Raw genomic sequence first — 21,326 nt, 5'->3', positions numbered from 1 at the left:
GAGAAAACCAGATGAAGCAGGAGATAGGTCACCAATCCCGTCTACATCTTCCATAAAATCGACGTCGGTCATCAAAAAATGTACAGACCAAAAACAGAAGCATCGGAGGCCTCACGATTCTGAGACCATCCCGATGTCCGGCGGTCCATCAAAGGATCCTGGACCAGCGTCTAAGAAAACCCGGAAAGAGGACGCTTCATCAAGGCCTTCTACTCTATGGCAATCCCCACCGATACCGGTGCCGGGAACCGTACCTCCTCAGGGCTCTGCGGAGTTACCGGAATCGCCTTCACTGCCTCTCCCCATAGCTGCTCTGGTCTCACCAGCTATGCGGGCGGAACTGGACGGCTATATCCGCCAGGCAGTTAGGAGCACACTCCTCAATACGATGCCAGTACCGATTCATAGAAACATATATAGAAACATAGAAGTGACGGCAGAAGAAGACCAACGGCCCATCCAGTCTGCCCAGCAAGCTACGCAGTTTATCCATTTTTTTTTTCCCCCTTTTTCTCCCTCCCACCCGTCTCTATTGGCTTCCAGCACCCTCCGGCCCCAATTCCCTTCCACCCCTCCACCAATGCAGAGAGCAGCGCCATCCTAGTGAACAAACAGCTCAATCAGGGGTAGCAACTGCCGCAACCAGCAGGCCACACCCCTGCCCCTTACCCACCCCTGTTTTGTTTGCTTGTTTGTTTTTTTTTTTATTTTTTTGAGATGGCAGCCCTCCATCCTTCCGCTCCGTGAAGGTGGAACACCAACCACTGGCCACTGGCATCCCGCTCCGTGAATGCCTCTGTGGCTACTGCCGCTCTGTGCAGTGTTTTGTTGCATGAATGTGGAACACCAACTACTGGCCACTGGCATCCCGCTCCGTGAATGCCTCAGTGGCTACTGCCGCTCCGTGCAGTGTTTTGCTGCCTCCGAGACTAGCACCATCGCCAGTACTGTCTCCATCGTCGATTCCATCGATGCCAGTACCGAGGCCCTTACCGGTTCCATCGCCAGGTCCATCCATGCCAGTACCGATGCCTTCACCGGTTCCAGCACTGGGCCCATCGATGACAGTACCAATGCCTTTACCAGTGCCACCGGGTCCATCGATGCCGATGCCCAATTTATCTTTTTTTGCGCCAATTTTGGCAAAATTAGATACATTAATCGGTGCAATCCCTGTGAAACCCCAGGAAATGCCGATATCACCACCAAAGGCAGCAGATACTACTGAAGAATCACAGAGTCCAGATCCTATTCCGGGTCCATCAGGGGTTCCACGCCCATTCCCACCCATATCCCCATTGTTCCCATCGATATCAAAGGGGCCTAGGCCGCAGATACCGGATACATGGAAGGATACTGACACAGATACCTCCTCAGAAGAAGTCCTCTCGGAACCATCTCCTCCAGAGGAACGTAGAAAATCCTCTCCGGAGGACCTATACTTTTCCAACTTCATTAAGGATATGGCTGACACCATTCCTTTTCAATTACAGTCGGAGGAAGACACCAGGCAAAAGATCCTGGAAGTGTTGCAGTTCGTGGACCCACCTAAAGAGGTATTAGCAATCCCAGTCCATGAAGTCCTAGTGGAATTGTTACATAGATTATGGGAGCATCCCTGCTCCATACCTTCGGTAAACAAAAGGACCGATGCGACATACCTGGTACAGCACATCCCAGGCTTCCAGAAGACTCAACTACCTCACCAATCAGTGGTAGTTGAGTCAGCACAGAAGAAATCAAAAAGGATAAAAACTCATTCTTCAACTCCACCAGGAAGAGACAAGATTCCAGATAATATAGGTAGGAAAATGTTTCAGGGATCCATGCTAGTGTCCAGGATTGCGTCCTACCAATTATATATGACGCAATACCAGTGCAACTTATGGAAGCAAATACAAGAACTCTCAAACTCTTCCCCCAACAAGTTCAGCAGTCTTTTTCTGATATAATTCATAAAGGTCTGGAAGCAGGCAAACACTAGGTGCATGCAGCATATGATAGTCTTGATGCAGTTTCAAAACTATCAGCTACAGGTTTAAGTGCGCGAAGATGAGCCTGGCTCAAGGCCTCAGACCTGCGATCTGAGGTGCAGGAGAAACTGGTTGACCTCCCTTGTGTAGGAGCCAACCTCTTCGGGGATAAGGTGAAGGAAGCGGTTTCCCTCCTAAAGGAACACTCAGAAACCCTAAAGCAACTATCTTCAGTACCTTAGGAGTCTCAAGTACCATTAAGAAGACTCCCAAGGAAAGAGTCCAGGCGTCCATATTATAGGCCAAGGCGTTATTATCCACCTCCTGCCCGGGGATGCTCATCCAAACCAACTCAGAGAACACAGTCTCGTCAACCAAGAGCACCTAGGACTCAATCCCCTCCTCAAACAGGAGCAACATCGGGGTTTTGAGAAACTACCAGAGAGCAGCAGCCTGTCTACCAATCCGACCCCAAGTTTGCCAGTAGAGATCGGATTGCTTTCTTCCAACACAATTGGTTACCACAGACCAATGGGTACTCTCCATCACATCTCAGGGTTACCACTTGGACTTTCTCACTGTACCAAATGACACTCCACCCACCTCGTTTTGGACAGTAAACAACGAATTCACACTCTTACAAACAGAATTATCCACCCTTCTGAGAGCCAGGGCCATGGAACCAGTTCCCCGGCCTCAGCAGGGCAGAGGATTCTACTCCCATTATTTCCTCATTCCAAAGAAAACAGGAGGCCTACGTCCCATCCTAGACCTCAGAAATCTCAACAATTTTCTGAAAAAAGAAAAATTCAGGATGGTTTCTCTGGGCACCATGTTACCTCTACTTCAAAAAGGAGATTGGCTCTGTTCTCTGGATCTCTGGATATTTGCGATGAGGAGGGAATATTGGAATGTGAGCTTACGCTCACATTCCAATATTCCCTCCTCATCGCAAATATCTATGATTCCTAGTAGGAAGTCAACATTTCCAGTACAGGGTGCTACCATTCGGCCTTGCCTCAGCACCTCGAGTGTTCACAAAGTGTCTAGCAGTGGCAGTTGCCCATCTACACAAGCAGGGTGTATACGTGTTTCCTTACCTGGACGATTGGCTCATCAGAAGCCAAACAAGACAAGGAGCTCTCAACTCTCTCAAGCTCACAATAACTCTACTCCATTCCTTGGCATTCCTCATCAACTACCAGAAATCCCACTTCACACCATCTCACCTGTTACAATTCATCGGAGCAGAATTAAACACCATAACAGCAAAAGCTTTTCTTCCAAAAGACAGTGCACAGACACTAGCCTCGTTAGCAGCCTCTCTATTTGCACGTACACAAATAACAGCTCATCAATGTCTCACTCTATTGGGTCACATGGCCTCCACAGTTCACGTCACTCCTATGGTCAGATTAGCCATGAGACTCATGCAATGGACACTCAAAACACAATGGATACAAGCCATCCAACCGCTTTCTTATCCAATTCAAGTCACTCAGAAACTAAGATTCTCGCTCCTATGGTGGACAACCATAAACAACTTGCTCAAAGGCCTACCTTTCCAACAACCGATTACGCAAGTGACCTTAACTACAGATGCACCCACCTTAGGGTGGGGAGCACACATTGGTCATCTGCAGACTCAAGGTACTTGTTCAAAACTCGAAGCCACATTTCAGATAAACTTCCTAGAGCTTCGAGCTATACGTTATGCGCTGCATGCATTCAAGGACTGCCTTTCCCACAAGACTATTCTGATACAAACAGACAACACAGTAGCCATGTGGTACATCAACAAACAGGGAGGTACGGGCTCGTATCTCCTTTGTCAAGAAGCAGCGCAGATTTAGGACTGGGCCCTAGCACACTCAATGCTTTTACGGGCCACTTATCTAGCAGGAATTCACAATGTAGTGGCAGATCGCCTCGGTCGTCAATTCCAACCTCACGAGTGGTCTCTGGATCCAGAAGTGGCAACCAAGATCTTCCAACGTTGGGGCCAACCAACAGTAGACCTCTTAGTGTCACAACTGAATTACAAAGTGGACAATTACTGCTCCCTGTTCACGCAGAAAAAACTCTTACCCAGGGACACCTTTGCTCGCCACTGGAACTCAGGCCTTCTTTATGCGTATCCCCCGATACCGCTAATAACCAAAACTCTAGTGAAGCTGCAACATGACAAAGGGTCCATGATACTCATAGCCCCGTATTGGCCTCGACAAGTATGGTTTCCCATACTTCTAGACCTCTCAATCAAAGACTGAATTCGCCTGGGAACAGTACCCACTCTCATAACTCAGGATCAGGGCAAGTTGCGCCATCCCAACCTTCAATCCCTATCCCTCACAGCATGGATGTTGAAAGCTTAATCTTACAACCACTCAATCTTTCAACTAACGTCTAAAGTGCTTGTAGCTTCACGTAAACCCTCCACACGAAAAAACTATCGTGCTAAATGGAAACGGTTTACCACCTGGTGCACACAAAACAGTGTCGACCCTTTTTCCTGCTCTACATCGTCTTTATTAGACTATCTGTGGCATCTCTCAGACTCTGGCCTCCAGACTTCATCTGCCAGAGTACATTTAAGTGCAATCTCAGCTTATCACAATACCGTTGGGGATGCACCAATATCAGTACAACCCCTCGTTAGTAAATTTATGAGAGGTTTAATACAACTTAAGCCTCCACACCGACCACCGGTCACACAATCAGACCTTAATGTGGTCTTAACAAGCCTCATGCGTTCTCCTTTTGAACCCATGGATTCCTGTGATGTTAAATTTCTCACTTGGAAGACTATTTTCTTAATAGCCATCCCAACTGCAAGAAGGGTTAGTGAGTTACAAGCACTTGTCACATACTCACCCTACACAAAATTTCTGCATGATCGAGTGGTACTCCGTACACACCCAAAATTTCTTCCTAAGGTAGTTATGGAATTCCATTTGAATCAATCCATCATCTTGCCTACTTTCTTCCCGAAACCGGACTCTCACCAAGGGGAGAGGGCGTTGCACACCTTGGACTGTAAACGTGCTCTCGCTTACTATTTAGATCGCACGACAGCCCATAGAAAATCCACCCAGCTCTTTGTCTCTTTTGATCCAAACAAACCTGGAAAAGTGGTGGGCAAGCAAACTTTATCTAATTGACTTGCAGATTGTATACAATTTTGTTATGGAAAAAGCAGGCCTTCCTCTCCAGGGGCGAGTAAAGGCTCACTCAGTAAGAGCAATGTCAATTTCAGTAGCACACTATCGTTCAGTGCCAATAGCTGACATATGTAAAGCCACAACATGGAGTTCTCTTCACACCTTCGCGGCTCACTACTGTCTCGACAAGGAAGGACAACAAGATTCGGGCTATGGACAATCTGTCTTAAAGAACTTGTTTCCAGCATGATCCAACTCCTTCCACATCCAACTATTCATGATTTCAGGCTGCCTCATTTTTCCCAACAGTAAACCAATTGTTGTGCCTGTTGCACAAATTGTATGCTGTTGGTCCAGTACAAAGATGACTCAGCCTTTAGCTTGCTAATCACCCATATGTGAGGACTAGCATCCTGCTTGTCCTGGGATAAAGCAAAATTGCTTACCTTGTAATAGGTGTTATCCCAGGACAGCAGGATGTAGTCCTCACGAAACCCACCTGCCACCCCGCGGAGTTGGGTCCGATACGTTTTATTTTATTTTTGGCTAACACTAATTGCTACAAAACAGACTGAAGGGAGACCCCCTGTGGCTGAGAATATCATAGCATGCTGGGCATGCTCAGTGGGCACACTGTGCCAGTCAAAAGTTTCTAGAAACTTTGACAGAAGTTTTTCCGTATAGGGCTCCATTACTGATGTCACCCATATGTGAGGACTACATCCTGCTGTCCTGGGATAACACCTATTACAAAGTAAGCAATTTTGCTTTCTCCAGCCACCTGTGCTCGCTTGACTTGGACCAGTTCCAGGGATCGCGGCTGGCAGCAGCAGGCTCAGAGGACCCAACCAGCCCCCCAGCAGACCCCATCTACAGGCTTTTGACTGGTGGCGAGGGGGCACGAGCCAGACGCTGGATCCCCTGGCTGTAGATCCCCCAGTTAGTGGCAAGCTCCTTTACTTTTTCCCGCCGTTGGGAAGCGATCACTTTGGACCGTTGGGTCCTTTCCATTGTCCACCAGGGCTATCGCCTGAACTTCAGCAGGTTCCCAGAGACCGCTCCCCCCATGTCCATCATGGGGTTCGCCCGCCCATCAGGAGTCCTTCAATTGGAACCTTCCACCCTTCTAGCAGAAGGCGCAGCAGGGCCATGACTTCTACTCAAGGTACTTCCTCATTCCGAAGAGGAACTGTGGCTTGCGCCGTATTCTCAACCTCAGGGCGTTGAACAGGTTTCTTGTAAGAGAAAAATTCAAAATGGTCTCTCTGGGCACGCTGATCCCGCTCCTCCCATAAGAACATGCCATATTGGGTCAGACCAAGGGTCCATCAAGCCCAGCATCCTGTTTCCAACAGTGGCCAATCCAGGCCATAAGAACCTGGCAAGTACCCAAAAAATGTCTATCCCATGCTACTATTGCTAATAATAGCAGTGGCTATTCTCCAAGTCAACTTAATTAATAGCAGGTAATGGACTTCTCCTCCAAAAACTTATCCAATCCTTTTTTAAACATAGCTACACTAACTGCACTAACCACATCTTCTGGCAACAAATTCCAGAGTTTAATTGTGCGTTGAATGAAAAAGAACTTTCTCCGATTAGTTTTAAATGTGTCACATGCTAATTTCATGGAGTGCCCCCTAGTCTTTCCATTAATCGAAAGAGTAAATAACTGATTCACATTAACCCGTTTTAGACCTCTCATGATTTTAAACACCTCTATCATATCCCCCCTCAACCGTCTCTTCTTCAAGCTGAAAAGTCCTAACCTCTTTAGTTTTTCCTCATAGGGGAGCTGTTCCATTCCCTTTACCATTTTGGTCGCCCTTCTCTGTACCTTCTCCATCACAATTATATCTTTTTTGAGATGCGACGACCAGAATTGTACACCGTATTCAAGGTGCGGTCTCACCATGGAGCGATACAGAGGCTTTATGACATTTTCAGTTTTATTCACCATTCCCAACATTGTTTGCTTTTTTGACTGCAGCAGCACACTGAACCGACGATTTCAATGTGTTATCCACTATGACGCCTAGATCTCTTTCTTGGGTGGTAGCTCCTAATATGGAACCTAACATTGTGTAACTATAGCATGGGTTATTTTTCCCTATATGCATCAACTTGCACTTATCCACATTAAATTTCATCTGCCATTTCGATGCCCAATTTTCCAGTCTCACAAAGTCTTCCTGCAATTTATTACAATCTGCTTGTGATTTAACTGCTCTGAACAATTTTATATCATCTGCAAAGTTGATTACCTCACATCGTATTTCTTTCCAGATCATTTATAAATATATTGAAAAGTACAGGTCCACATACAGATCCCTGAGGCACTCCACTGCCCACTCCTTTTCACTTAGAAAATTGTCCATTTAATCCTACTCTCTGTTTCCATTCTTTTAGCCAGTTTGTAATCCACGAAAGGACATCGCTACCTATCCCATGACTTTTTACTTTTCCTAGAAGGCTCTCATGAGGAACTTTGTCAAATGCCTTCTGATAATCCAAATATGCTACATCTACCGGTTCACCTTTATCTACATGTTTATTAAGTCCTTCAAAAAAGTGAAGGCCAGACTTGCCTTGGGTAAAGCCATGCTGACTTTATTCCATTAAACCATGTCTTTCTATATGTTCTATGATTTTGATATTTAGAACATTTTTCTACTATTTTTCCTGGCATTGAAGTCAGGCTAACTGGCCTGTAGTTTCCCGGATCACCGCTGGAGCCCTTTTTAAATATTGGGGTTACATTATCCACCCTCCAGTCTTCAAGTACAATGGATGATTTTAATGATAGGTTACAAATTTTTACTAATAGGTCTGAAATTTCATTTTTGAGTTCCTTCAGAACCATGGGGTGTATACCATCTGGTCCAGGTGATTTACCACTCTTCAGTTTGTCAATCAGGCCTACCACATCTAGATTCACCGTGATTTGGTTCAGTCCATCCGAATCATTACCCATGAAAACAGTGAAGCAAAAAAAATCATTTAATCCTTCTGCGATGGCCTTATCTTCTCTAATTGCCCCTTTAACCCCTCGATCAACTAACGGTCCAACTGACTCCCTCACAGGCTTTCTGCTTCGGATATATTTTAAAAAGGTTTTACTCTGAGTTTTTGCCTCTACGGCCAACTTCTTTTCAAATTCTCTCTCAGCCTGTCTTATCAATGTCTTACATTTAGCTTGCCAATGCTTATGCATTATCTTATTTTCTTCTGCTGGATCCTTTTTCCAATTTTTGAATGATCTTTTGGCTAAAATAGCTTCTTTCACCTTCCCTTTTAACCATGCCAGTGATCATTTTGCTTTCTTTCCACCTTTCTTAAGATGTGGAATTCATCTGGACTGTGCTTCAAAGATGGTATTTTTTTAACAATGACCACGCCTCTTGCACACTTTTTACCTTTGTAGCTGCTCTTTTCAGTTTTTTCTATTTTTCACATTTTATCAAAGTTTCCCTTTTGAAAGTTTAGCATGAGAGCCGAAGATTTGCTTACTGTCCCCCTTACAGTCATTAATTCAAATTTGATCATATTATGATCATTATTGCCAAGCAGCCCCACCACCATTACCTCTCTCACCAAATCCTGTGCTCCTCTGAGAATTAGATCTAAAATTGCTCCCTCTCTTTGTCGGTTTCTGAACCAATTGCTCCATAAAGCTGTCATTTATTCCATCCAGGAACTTTATCTCTCTAGCATGTCCCGATGATACATTTACCCAGTCAGTGTTGGGTTAATTGAAATCTCCCATTATTACCACACTACCAATTTGGTTAGCTTCCCTAATTTCTCTTAGCATTTCATTGCCTATCACTATAGTCTTCCCCAACTCACAAGGGATTTCTACTCATAAAGATTAGATTGTGCATTTAGTCTCATGCAGGATGTTTATCCTGTTGGACTCTATGCCATCCCGGACATAAAGTGCCACACTGTTTCCCGGGTGCTCCTCTCTGTCATTGCGATATAATTTGTACCCCGGTATAGCACTGTCCCATTGGTTATCCTCCTTCCACCATGTCTCTAGATGCCAATTAAGTCTGTCATTCACTGCTATACATTCTAATTCTCCCATCTTACTTCTTAGACTTCTGGCATTAGCATACAAACATTTCAAAGTTTGTTTTTTGTTTTTATTTTCAATCTGATTTTTAATTGATAGAGATAAGTTAGAATCTTTTCTCTCAGGTGAGTTTTTAGTTACAGGCACTTGGACTACTTTTCTTTTTATTGGAACCTCTCTGTCAGGATGCCCTAATTCTAATGCATCTTTAGTATCCTTTGAAGATACCTCCCTCCGAACCATGCGGTGCTGAGCGACTGTAGTCTTTCCCTTTTGTTCTAGTTTAAAGCTGCTCTATCTCCTTTTAGAGGTTAGCGCCAGCAGTCTGGTTCCACCCTGGTTAAGGTGGAGCCCATCCCTTCCTGGCGAGGCTAATGCAGCATCTGTTTGAACCTCTTAAGTCCTGTGACCTGAAGTTCCTCACCTTGAAAGTCATGTGCCTGGTCGTGATCACCTCCGCTTGCAGGGTCAGTGAGATCCAGGCCCTTGTTACTTACGATCCTTACACGAAGTTCTTCCATGATCGTGTGATGCTGCATACGCATCCCAAATTTCTGCCTAAGGTGATGACTGCTTTCCACATCAACTAGTCCATCATCTTTCCCACCTTCTTTCTCCTGGTGAAAGCTCACTCTGTGCAGGCTATGCTAGCGTCAGTGGGCCATCTGCGTGCGTTCCCTGTCGCTGAAATTTGTAGATCCACCACCTGGAGTTCTTTCCACATGTTTGCTGCTCACTACTGCCTTGACAGGGATAGTCGTCAGGATAGCGCTTATGGGGCCAGTCTGTCCTGCGCAATTTATTCCTGTCCTGAACCTACTGTCTCTTATCATGCTCTCTGTGGAACCAGACCGCCCCCCTGTCTTTCCCCACAGCGCCGCAGTTGTGTTGTACCCATTGGCATCTTGTTCGACTACTGTGGGTCTCTCTGGTCAAATGGGGTGGTCTGGAGCTCTGTAATCTCCCACATGTGAGGACTACCATCCTGCTTGTCCTAGGAGAAAGTGCAGTTGCTTACCTGTAACAGGTGTTCTCCTAGGACAGCAGGATGTTAGTCCTCAGGAATCCTACCCGCCTCCCCATGATGTTGGATTCACCTTCGGTTTGTTGTTACTTTTTCTCGCTCATATTTTTTTGCTGTATTATGAGACTGAAGGGGGACATCGCGTGGACACGCGGATAGCAGGCTGGGCATGCTCAATCTGCCAGTAAACGTTTCTAGAAACTTTAACATAAGAAAATAAGAAATTGCCATGCTGGGTCAGACCAAGGGTCCATTAAGCCCAGCATCCTGTTTCCAACAGAGGCCAAACCAGGCCACAAGAACCTGGCAATTACCCAAACACTAAGAAGAACCCATGCTACTGATGCAGTTAATAGCAGTGGCTATTCCCTAAGTAAGCTTGATTAATAGCCATTAATGGACTTCTCCTCCAAGAATTTATCCAAACCTTTTTTGAACCCAGCTACACTAATTGCACTAACCACAAAGGTTTTCCGTGCTGGGCTCCAGTGGATGATGTCACCCACATGTGAGGACTAAAATCCTACTGTCCTAGGAGAACACCTGTTATAGGTAAGCAACTGTGCTTTCTCCATGTATTAACGTTCTCACAGGACAAGCAGGATGGTAGTCCTCACATATGGGTGATGTCACAGGACGGAGCCCAATCACGGAAAACTTCTGTCAAAGTTTCTAGAACTTTGACTGGCCCCTACTGGGCATGCCCAGCATAGCACCAACCCTGCAGCCAGCAGGGGTCCCCCTTCAGTCTTCTTTTTTCTGCGCAGCAGTAGCCTCGCGGTTAAGGAGCTCTGACCACATTCCTGACAGGAATTTCTTCACGGACTTATTTGAGGTTAAATTTGCCCCACAGGGGTCCCTCCTCTTTCTTTACTCAGTCCGCGGTACTTCGGTAAGTTTTTTGCTGTTTTTCGTCTATTACAGTCTAGTTTGGCCCTCGTGGCCTACTGGCCGTCGACCGTACCGCGGCTCAATTTTTTCTCATGGCCATGGCGTCTGGTTTCCGTCGGTGCCCAGATTGTACGCGCACCATGTCTATCACAGACACTCATAGAGTCTGTGTATTGTGTTTAGGTAGTGAGCATGACGTCCTGACTTGCACCAAATGTGCCTTGATGACACCTAAAGGTCGCAAAGCCAGAATGGAGAAGATGGGACTCCTTTTCCGTTCTCACACCCTGACGCCGTTCATCGCATCGGCGTCTTCGGAACCGGCACAGTCGAAGTCGCACCACCGTCGACAATCCTCCGGTGACCGTCCGCCATCGACGTCTCCCCGGACATCGACTCCCGTCCCTTCCCTCGAACATCGAGGGGATCAGAGGGAGAAACATCGCCATCGGCATCGCAAGTCTCGGACCCTCGAGGAACCGAAGTCATCAACCTCGATACCGTCCGAGCCTCCATCGAAGAAACCCCGGCCAGGAGTGGTATCGTCCACTCCTGCGACCGAGACATCGAGGCAACCCTCACCCGATCGGGGTTTGGGAGTCGCGACTCCGCCTGTAAAGGTGGTCCCTCCGGCTCTGCCTCGGCCTCCCTCGTCCGTTACGGAGCCGGGTCTTGTTACCCCAGGTCTCTGGGAAGAACTGGACCGGCTGGTCCAGGAGGCCATCGACAAGGCGATGCAACGGTTCCAAGTCCCTCCGGCACAGACTCCGGCGCCGAGAGTGGAACCGGTCACCGAACTGATTCCAGCAGCGCTGGCACCGCTGCTTTCCCGGATGGAAGCGCTCATGACCGCCCTTCCACCGATATTTCCTGGGTCACCAACAGCCCCGGTGCGCTCCCCGATGACAGCTTCATCGGGAGGAGAAACACCGTTTCGCATTCCTCCTTCGGGAGTTGTGCCTCAACCATCGATGCCGTGTCGTCCCTCGCCACCGATTCATTTATCGGGGGCGATACGCACATCGGCGCCATCGATGCCTTCGATGCCGGCACCGATGCCCGCCAGGGCATTCTCGGTGCCCCCGGTGATTCCTTCGATTTTCTCGGAGCCTCAGCCGGGACCTTCGGGTATCCAACCCCCTCCTGGTCCTACAGGTCAGCTCGCTGATCCTTATGACACCTGGGGGGATGATACTTCCACAGACACCGATGATTTACCTTCACCACCCTCTCCTACTGAAAGTAGAAAGCATTCTCCTCCAGAGGACCTCTCTTTAATCAATTTTGTGAAGGAAATGTCGGAATTGGTCCCTTTTCAGCTTCAAACGAAGCAAGATGACAGGCACCAGATGATGGAGCTTCTCCAGTTCCTGAATGCCCCTAAAGTGATCACTTCCATTCCAATTCATCAGGTTTTTCTTGACCTTCTAAAAAAGAATTGGGAGAATCCTGGATCCATTGCTCCAGTACATAAAAAAGCTGACTCTACTTATCTCGTACAGTCAGCACCTGGCTTTCAAAAACCTCAGCTTGACCACCATTCAGTAGTGGTTGAATCAGCCCAAAAGAAAGCAAAAAGGACGAAGCCATACTCATCTATACCTCCTATCAAAGAACATAAGTTCTTAGATAATATTGGTCGACGAGTATACCAAGGGGCCATGCTTATCTCCAGGATAGCTTCTTATCAGCTGTACATGACCCAATACAATAGGGCCATTTTCAAGCAAATACAAGAGTTCTCTGAAACCCTGCCTGAACAATTCCAACATCTTCAAGCCCTTGTAACTAAGGGTTTTGAAGCAGGAAAACATGAAATTAGAACAGCTTATGATATTTTTGACACTTCCACTAGAGTGTCTGCAGCTGCCATTTCGGCAAGATGCTGGGCCTGGCTCAAGTCTTCTGATCTTCGTCCAGAAGTTCAAGACAGACTTTCTGACCTGCCCTGCTTAGGGGATAATCTATTTGGAGATCAAATTCAACAAATAGTTGCTGAATTAAAGGACCATCATGAGACCCTCAAGCAGCTCTCATCGATACCTTCTGATTTCCCTTCTAAACAGCCCTTCAAAAAGGACTCTAAGAAATCATTCTTCCGTACATGGAAGTATTATCCCCCGCCAACAAGATCCAGACCGATGAGGCCTTATAAAAAAAAAATCTCAGCCTCGCCAGCCTCGAAAGCAAAAACCGCAAGCAGCTCCCCAGCCAGGGCCTGCTTCGGGTTTTTTACTTCCACTTGGAGAGCGGAAGCCAGATCCCTCTACAAAGCATACCAGTGGGAGGTCGATTAGGTCACTTTCACGAAAAGTGGCACTCAATCACAACCGACCAATGGGTATTAGCAATCATTGCTCAGGGTTACCACCTGAACTTCTTAACTCTTCCACCGGACTCCCCACCTTTGCAAATATGGGGACTAACCGGCCACTCTGTCCTTCTGGAGCAGGAGGTTTCCCTCCTTCTCCAGTCAAACTCAATAGAACCTGTCCCTCTTTCACAACAAGGCCTAGGATTATATTCCCGGTACTTTCTGATCCCAAAAAAGTCAGGAGGACTTTGTCCAATTCTGGACCTACGAGCCCTTAACAAGTACCTTCAACCGACTCAAGTTCTACAGTACATTGGGGTGCTCATCAACACTGTACATCAAAGGGTGTACCTACCACACGACAGGATACAAACACGGTCTTCTCTGGCTCAGCGTCTACTCAATCGCATGCATCGGCACGACAAATTCTTCAACTGCTGGGTCATATGGCAGCAGCCATCCATGTAGTTCCATATACAAGACTCCACATGCGTCGTCTACAATGGGGACTCAAGAACCAATGTTCACAGTTCTGGCAACCACTATCAAACCAGAGTACGCCTCACCGAACAAATCCATACAGACGTTCAATGGTGGATGAACACCAATCACCTGAACTTAGGAGCACCATTTCAGCGGCCTCATCAAGTCACTCTCACCACGGATGCCTCCCGGAGGGGCTGGGGAGCCCATCTAAACAAAGACTCAGGGACGTTGGTCTCTTCGGGAGTCCAAATTTCAAATCAATCTCCTCTTAACTTCGAGCCATATGGAAGGCACTTCAAACCTTCTCGGCCCAACTTCAGGGAAAACATATCATGGTGTACACAGACAATCAGGTGGCCATGTTTTATGTAAACAAAGAAGGAGGGTCAGGTTCCTGGATTCTCTGTCGAGAAGCGCTTCGCATACTGACGTGGGCGATATCCAAGTCTCGATACAAGCCACTTACCTTCCCGGTCTAAACAATGTAATAGCGGACCGCCTCAGCAGAATTTTCCATCCACACGAATGGACCTTGAACTGGGATGTAGTGTCCAACATATTCCATCAGTGGGGCTTTCCAACTATGGATCTGTTCGCAATGGAGAGCAACTGGCAAACTCAGGCATTCTGCTCCATCTACCCAAGCAAACTTCATTACGCTCCAGATGCTTTCCTCATTCCATGGACGGAAGGCCCACTTTATGCTTACCCTCCCATTCCACTCTTATCAAAAACGATACAAAAAATGCATCAGAGATGCAGCGGACATGATACTCATAGCCCCATCCTGGCCAAGACAACCCATGGTATGCGTATCTCAAACGACTATCCATTCGCCCACCAATTCTACTGGAAAACCATCCCCAACTTCTAATTCAGGAGGGGGGGATCCCTTCTTCATCCAATGCATCAATCCCTCCATCTGACAGCATGGAGATTGAAAGGCATGTACTAAATTACTTGGGACTCTCATCTCAACTGGAGGACGTTCTCATTGAATCCAGAAAACCATCCACCAGGCGTAACTATACCGGGAAATGGCGTCGGTACTCAGAATGGTGCAGACCAAAAAATCTAGACCCTTTCTCTACAACGATTACACATCTTCTGGAATACCTCCATATGCTTTTCACAGCAGGTCTCGCATACACCTCCGTTCGAGTACATGTTGGTGCAATTGCAGCTTTTCATCATACTCACAACGGACTACCCATTTCCAACCACCCTTTAATCTCCAGATTCCTGCGTTTCATTCTACATCTGAGACCACCGGTCACAAAACCGCCGGTACCATGGAATCTCAATATCGTACTGGAACAGTTAATGTTACCTCCCTTTGAACCTCTCGACTCCTGCCATATCAAATATCTTACTTGGGAAAACGGTTTTCTTGGTGGCAGTAACATCAGCATGGAGAGTAAGTGAATTACAAGCCTTGGTTCACTACTCCCCGTACTTAGAATTCTTTCATAACAAGGCCACCCTTCGACCTCATCCTGCCTTCCTCCCTAAGGTAGTATCTGCATTTCATATCAACCAGTCCATTACTCTCCATATTTTTCAGAACTGGAAAATTTATGAATCTTAGGTTGTGGGCTCTCAGTGCATTTTCAATTTTTTCAAGTCTATTATTGACTTCCAAATCTTTTTGCATAATTGCAATGTTAGATTTCTCCACTTCAATCACTCTTTCTTCCATTCTCTCGATTTTATTTTTCTGTGCCATTAATTCTGTTGCGTTATCCTTGACTTGTTGTTTAACTTTTTTAATTTCTTTTGTTAGTCCCACAATCGCTTTTTCTAGGGATTGCAGTGCTTTCCATATTAGATTTAAGGATATTTCAGGTTCAACAAGTGTCTTTAATTGATATGTGGAAACCCGACTCCCTTTTTTCCCCCGACCAGCTGCTTCTCCGACGCCATTTCCCGGACCAAGAGATCTTACCCCTGCAACAAAGTCTAGCCCCGTACCTCCCTCTCCTCCTCCGGGCGCTGCCTTGTCTTCATGCACTTGCATGACAAGTCCTTCCGACACTCGAGCCTGCTCCAAAGCTCCGGCCTTTCCACAGCTCTCCTCCGACAGACTTTCCTCGCTCTGGAGGCTCCCCTCCTCGTCACATCCTGGAGGCGCCGGCCTTTCCGGTGATCTGGGGGTTAATGATAGTTCGGTCGGGGACACATGCTCACGCTCCAAAGCATGTTCCCCAGCGACCTTCTCACCCGGTGTAAGCGGAGGTATGGCAGCGAAGAAACTTCTGATTGTCGGTTGCGATAATTCCAGGGGGGTAGAGATAATCTCTCCAGCCCTCACCCAGGCTTTACGCTTTGTATGGGGCATTCAGGAAAAAGTTAAAGAAAAAATTTCGGGAGCTCCTTACACTGCAACCGATCAGGCGGCCATCTTGGAAAGCTCTCTGGACTTCCATCTTAACCAGTGCATTGTCCTGCTGGCATTTTTTCCCAGGCCCCATTCACATCAAAGGGAACAAGTCCTGCACATTTTTGACTGCAAGAGAGCCTTAGCCTTCTGTCTGGAGCAGATGGAAGCCCATAGACAGTCCACCCAGCTTTTTGTGTCTTTTGACCACAGCAGGCTAGGCATCATTGTTGCCAAACAGACCCTCCAGTTGGCTAGCAGACTGCACCTCCTTCTGTTATACCTCAGCTGGATTGCATCTTGGGGGTCATGTCAAGGCTCACTTTGTTTGAGCCATGGCAGTATCGGTAGCCCATTTGTGAGCAGTCCCCATGGAGATCTGCAGAGCTATGTTGTGGTGTTCTATCCACTCATTCACATCATATTACTGTTGGATAGGGATCGCCAACATGACAGGTTTGGCCAATCTGTCTTTAAGAACTTATTTGTGATTTAGAACCCAACTCTGTTCCTGCCTAGGGTTGTTATTTCAGTTGAGGCTGCCCTTCTCCTGTTACCAACAAAGGGGCTGATGCAAAAAAGTTTCACTGAAAGCAGGCGCTGTATGTTCAGCGCCCACTTTCATAACACACGCCCAGGCACCTCTCCTGGGGGCGCAATGCAATATTTAAATTAGGGCTCGCACTAGCGAGGAGGCGCTAGGGGCGATTGCACGCCCCTAGCATCTCCTTGACAGCGCCAGCTAGAGAGAGGTCCTCTGTCTGTGGCTGTCCGCCGGTTAAGAAAACAGACGCTGAATTTATCAGTGTCCCGTTTTCCTAACCAGCGCACATGCAGGGGTTAGGAAAATGGACGCTGATAAATTCAGCGTCCATTCTCTGAACCTCACTATGGGCACCAGAAGGAGTTAATAAATCAATATTAAAGTGTTGGGCACTTAATATTAATTTATTCACTCCTTCACTTATTGCCGATTGGTCCCTTTACTGTCACATGTCAGTGAAAGGGCCAATCACCTTTGAGAAGGCTGTCCTGAAAGGGGTTTAGTCCTTTATTTATTATTTATTTATTTAGCATTTTTCTATACCGACTTTCCAATAACAGAATTACTGATCAATTCGGTTTACATTTTAAACAATAACAACAATGACAAGTAAATGTCTTACAATGAACAGAATGAACAGGTACTGACAGATGTCAATGAAAAGGACCAATGGGCAATAAGTGAAGGAGTGAATAAATTAATATTAAGTGCCAACACTTTAATATTGATTTATACACTCCTTCTGGTGCCGGAAGTCAGGTTCGGAGCATGGACGCTGAATTTATCAGCGTCCATTTTCCTAACCCCTGCCAGCGCTTTTTTTTTAAATTATTTTTTTAAAGAGTTCCTCCTACTTAATATTCCTTTCTATTACTAGCAACATCCTAGAAGCACCATTTTTTTCCCATAGGGAGTGAATAGCTAATTGCCTCATTCACATGCATTTGCATGTGATGACCACTATTAGTTTCTCTCCATGTTGGACGTGCTTTGTAGAGGCGCTAATCCCCTTATTGCATAAGGGGATTAGTTAGCGCCTATACATCCTGCTGTCCTCTAAGTACACCTGTTATAGGTAAGCAACTTTGCTTTCCTTGAGTCCAGCCAGACTAGTTCAGGATACTCCTTGTTCTGCCAATGTATTATTTTCCTGATTTATTTTCAAAGCAACTGCTGGTGTGTGCTCATCAGCCTTGGATGTTAAACCTTATCAAGGAATGCATGTTATTACCTTTTGTCTGTCCTGTTTCTTTTTGTTTCTCCCTTGGAAGCCCTCTGATTTTTGCTTGGGGAGTGAGGAAATGTTTTGTTTAAAAAAAAAAAAAAAAAAGTTTTAGCTTGTTACATAGAATACTGGACGGCTGAGATCAGAGAAGCCTATAAGGGACAATGTCAGCAAACCTATTATCTGTCTCCATTTGCTGGTTTGGTGGCAAAACCCATGCCTATAAACTGGTCTGACTTGGACTCAAGGAAAGGAAATTAACAGATAAGATCTAATTTATCTGTTAAGCTATGCACCTCTTTGCACTGGGAATAATAGCAAATATTTTGATTAACATGGGATTTGCATGAAGGAGCTCTAATTTGTGCACATGTTTTTTTGCTACTTTGTACCTTATTATTGCGAAGCCTGTAAACTCTTTGAAAGGAAGTTGATTTTACCCATTTGTGGTTTTAATCACGATGTCACTATGTTGAAATTAATTTTATGCAGTACCGTGAAAACTGTTAGCGCTGAAGAATAAAATTTATAGCATTTTTTGTTATTTCTGGAAATATGAAATGCCAGTAGAGGAAGTATTACTTATGATCTGTTTCTTTTAGGTGCCCGTGAATATAGATATACCATATTTATACATATATGAAGGCTTTGCAGCTATTGGTCATCTATCTACTCAAATGTAAGTTCCACAAACAGGTTTTCTCAGCAATGAGTGGTCCATAAAAAATGTGAATTTTCATCCCCTTTAAAGTTCTAGAGGCAGATTTATTTAGTAGTTGAGTGGGTAAGTTATCTGGCTAAAGTTTTATGCATGTAACTTTATTTGGACTTACACGGATATGTCTTCTGCTGAATATATGCAAATAGTACAACTTTTTTCCCCTGACCAGAATTGCCTCTGTAACTTTATCTGGAGAGTGCTCAATATGTGCGCTTAACAGCTAAAGTCTAGCCCTGCCCCTGGATATCTCCATTGACATCCTTTTTGTGCAAACAATCTTTGTCAACACAGACTTTGTGGTCAGTGGGAATTAAAGCATCTGGTTTTGTTTGGGTAACTTAATTACTTGGACAAGGCCTTTGAATATCAACCTTTTTAGTATGCCCTATGACTTTAGCCCTTGTTAAATTGGTGCAAAAAATTTTGATAAGCATGACATTCCAATGTGCCTTACAAACAGGTCGATACTGTAAGACCGCGGGAGAGCGGACGAACGCCCGCTCTCCCGGCGCGCGCACCGGCCCTTCGCCGGTGCGCGCGATTCAGTATTTAAATGAGGTGACGCGGGAAAAACGGGGAAAAGGAGGCGCTAGGGACACTAGCGCGTCCCTAGCGCCTCCTTTTTGTCAGGAGCGGCGGCTGTCAGCGGGTTTGACAGCCAACGCTCAATTTTGCCGGCGTCGGTTCTCGAGCCCGCTGACAGCCACGGGCTCGGAAACCGGACGCCGGCAAAATTAAGCGTCCGGTTTTCGGCCCGACAGCCGCGGGCCGAATTCAAATTTTTTTTTTTTTACTTTTATTTACTTTTGGGGACCTCCGACTTAATATCGCTATGATATTAAGTCGGAGGGTGCACAGAAAAGCAGTTTTTACTGCTTTTCTGTGCACTTTCCTGGTGCCGGAAGAAATTAGCGCCGACCTTTGGGTCGGCGCTAATTTCTTAGAGTAAAATGTGCGGCTTGGCTGCACATTTTACTTACTGAATCGCGCGCGCATACCTAATAGGGCCATCAACATGCATTTGCATGTTGAGGGCGCTATTAGGTGCCGCGGGTGGGCCGCGTGTTTTCCTCCCCTTACTGAATAAGGGGTAAGGGAAAACACACGTCCAGAGCAGGCTGACAGTGCACTCCGACGGAGCACACTTTACTGTATCGACCTGAAAGTATTGTCTACATCTGAGTTAGGCCAGAGGTTTCCAACCTCTTTTGGGCAGCTTGTACCCCCTTTTTCAACCACCAAAAATGTAGTGGACTACCCTATGCTTCTCTTTAATTTTTACATGAGTTAAATGCCATATGGGATATTGACTAATGTAATAAATAGGCATTCCAGAATCCGAGGGGAGGATGCCCCACTGACCCTTGTGGACGCTCCAGTGACACTCAGCCTGCTTCCTCCTCATGGATCGGTGTTCACTGCACCCACATTTAGAGAGGAGTTGGACTGCGTGGTTCAACAGACAGTGCTAAATGCCCTCCGGGGTCTCCAGCAGCCTCCGATGCCGGCCTCCATACCGGCACCAGAAGCGGCGCCCTCCATGTTGGTGCCTCTGCTGGAAAGGCTGGACATGCTGCTTGGTGCCTTACCAACGTAATCTGTACCGGCGGGCCCCCCTGGTGTCCTGTCCGCCACCGGTCCCTCTCCTGATTCCAGGCTCCGTAGAGGAGGAAGATGCAGCTCCATGCCCACCTCCTTGGGCAGTGCCACCAGTGCCCCACCGTCCATCGCAGGTCCTGGTGCCCTCGATGGCGCAACTGCTGTCTGTTCCCCCTCACTGACCATCGGTGCCTGCGCCCCATGATTTGGGTTTTGGCCTTTCTCCTCAAAACAGACAGTTTAGTGGTGAGGAGGAGGCCCCATATGACCCATGGGGAGATGCCTTCTCTGAGCATTCCTCTGAGGCCTCCAAAGACCACCTGTCAGAGCCTTCTTCCCCAGACTAGAGACGGTGCTTGCCTCCTGAGGACTCATCTTTCGCAAGCTTTCTGCAGGCGATGGCGGAAACCGTTCCCTTCTAACTTTTAACAGAAGAGGATACCCGCCACAAGATGTTGGAGATCTCCAATTTGTGATCGTCCCTAAGGAGGTGGTGGCCATCCTGGTATATGAGGTTCTCCTAGACCTCCTCTACCGACTCTGGGAGCATCCGGGTTCCATAGCTCCAGTCAACAGAAAGACGGATGCCATCTATTTAGTGCAACAGGCCCTGGGCTTCCAGAAGAGCCAGTTGTTTCACCAATCAGTGGTAGTAGAATCAGCCCAGAAAAAGGCCAAGAGAAACCGCCCTCACTCCTCCACCCCTCCGAGGAAGGACCACAGAGCCTTAGACGCTCTAGGCTGGAAAGTTTTACAAGGGGCCATACTCATTGCCCGAATAGCAGCATACCAGTTGTATATGAACCAGTACAACAAAAATCTCTGGAAACAGGTGCAGGAGTTCACTGAGGGCCTCCCGCAACAGTTCCAGGAGAGCCTGGAATCCATTGTCCAAAAAGGATTTGAGACCAGTAAGTACGAAGTGAGGGCAGC

General features: G+C 46.6%; 1 protein-coding gene across 1 annotated transcript in view; it reads left to right on the top strand.

Annotated features, from left to right (window-relative positions):
- NUF2 (NUF2 component of NDC80 kinetochore complex) overlaps window positions 1–21,326 on the top strand; it is a 231,761-nt gene that overhangs the window by 63,281 nt on the left and 147,154 nt on the right. The window contains exon 4 of the mRNA XM_029618644.1: window positions 18,676–18,752. Within this exon, the coding sequence (XP_029474504.1) occupies window positions 18,676–18,752 (77 nt within the window). The remainder of the gene's footprint in view (window positions 1–18,675; window positions 18,753–21,326) is intronic.

This window comes from Rhinatrema bivittatum, chromosome 10 (assembly GCF_901001135.1).
Source record: "Rhinatrema bivittatum chromosome 10, aRhiBiv1.1, whole genome shotgun sequence".
NCBI classification, from domain to species: Eukaryota; Metazoa; Chordata; class Amphibia; order Gymnophiona; family Rhinatrematidae; genus Rhinatrema; species Rhinatrema bivittatum.
This window is presented reverse-complemented; position numbering and strand designations above follow the sequence as displayed.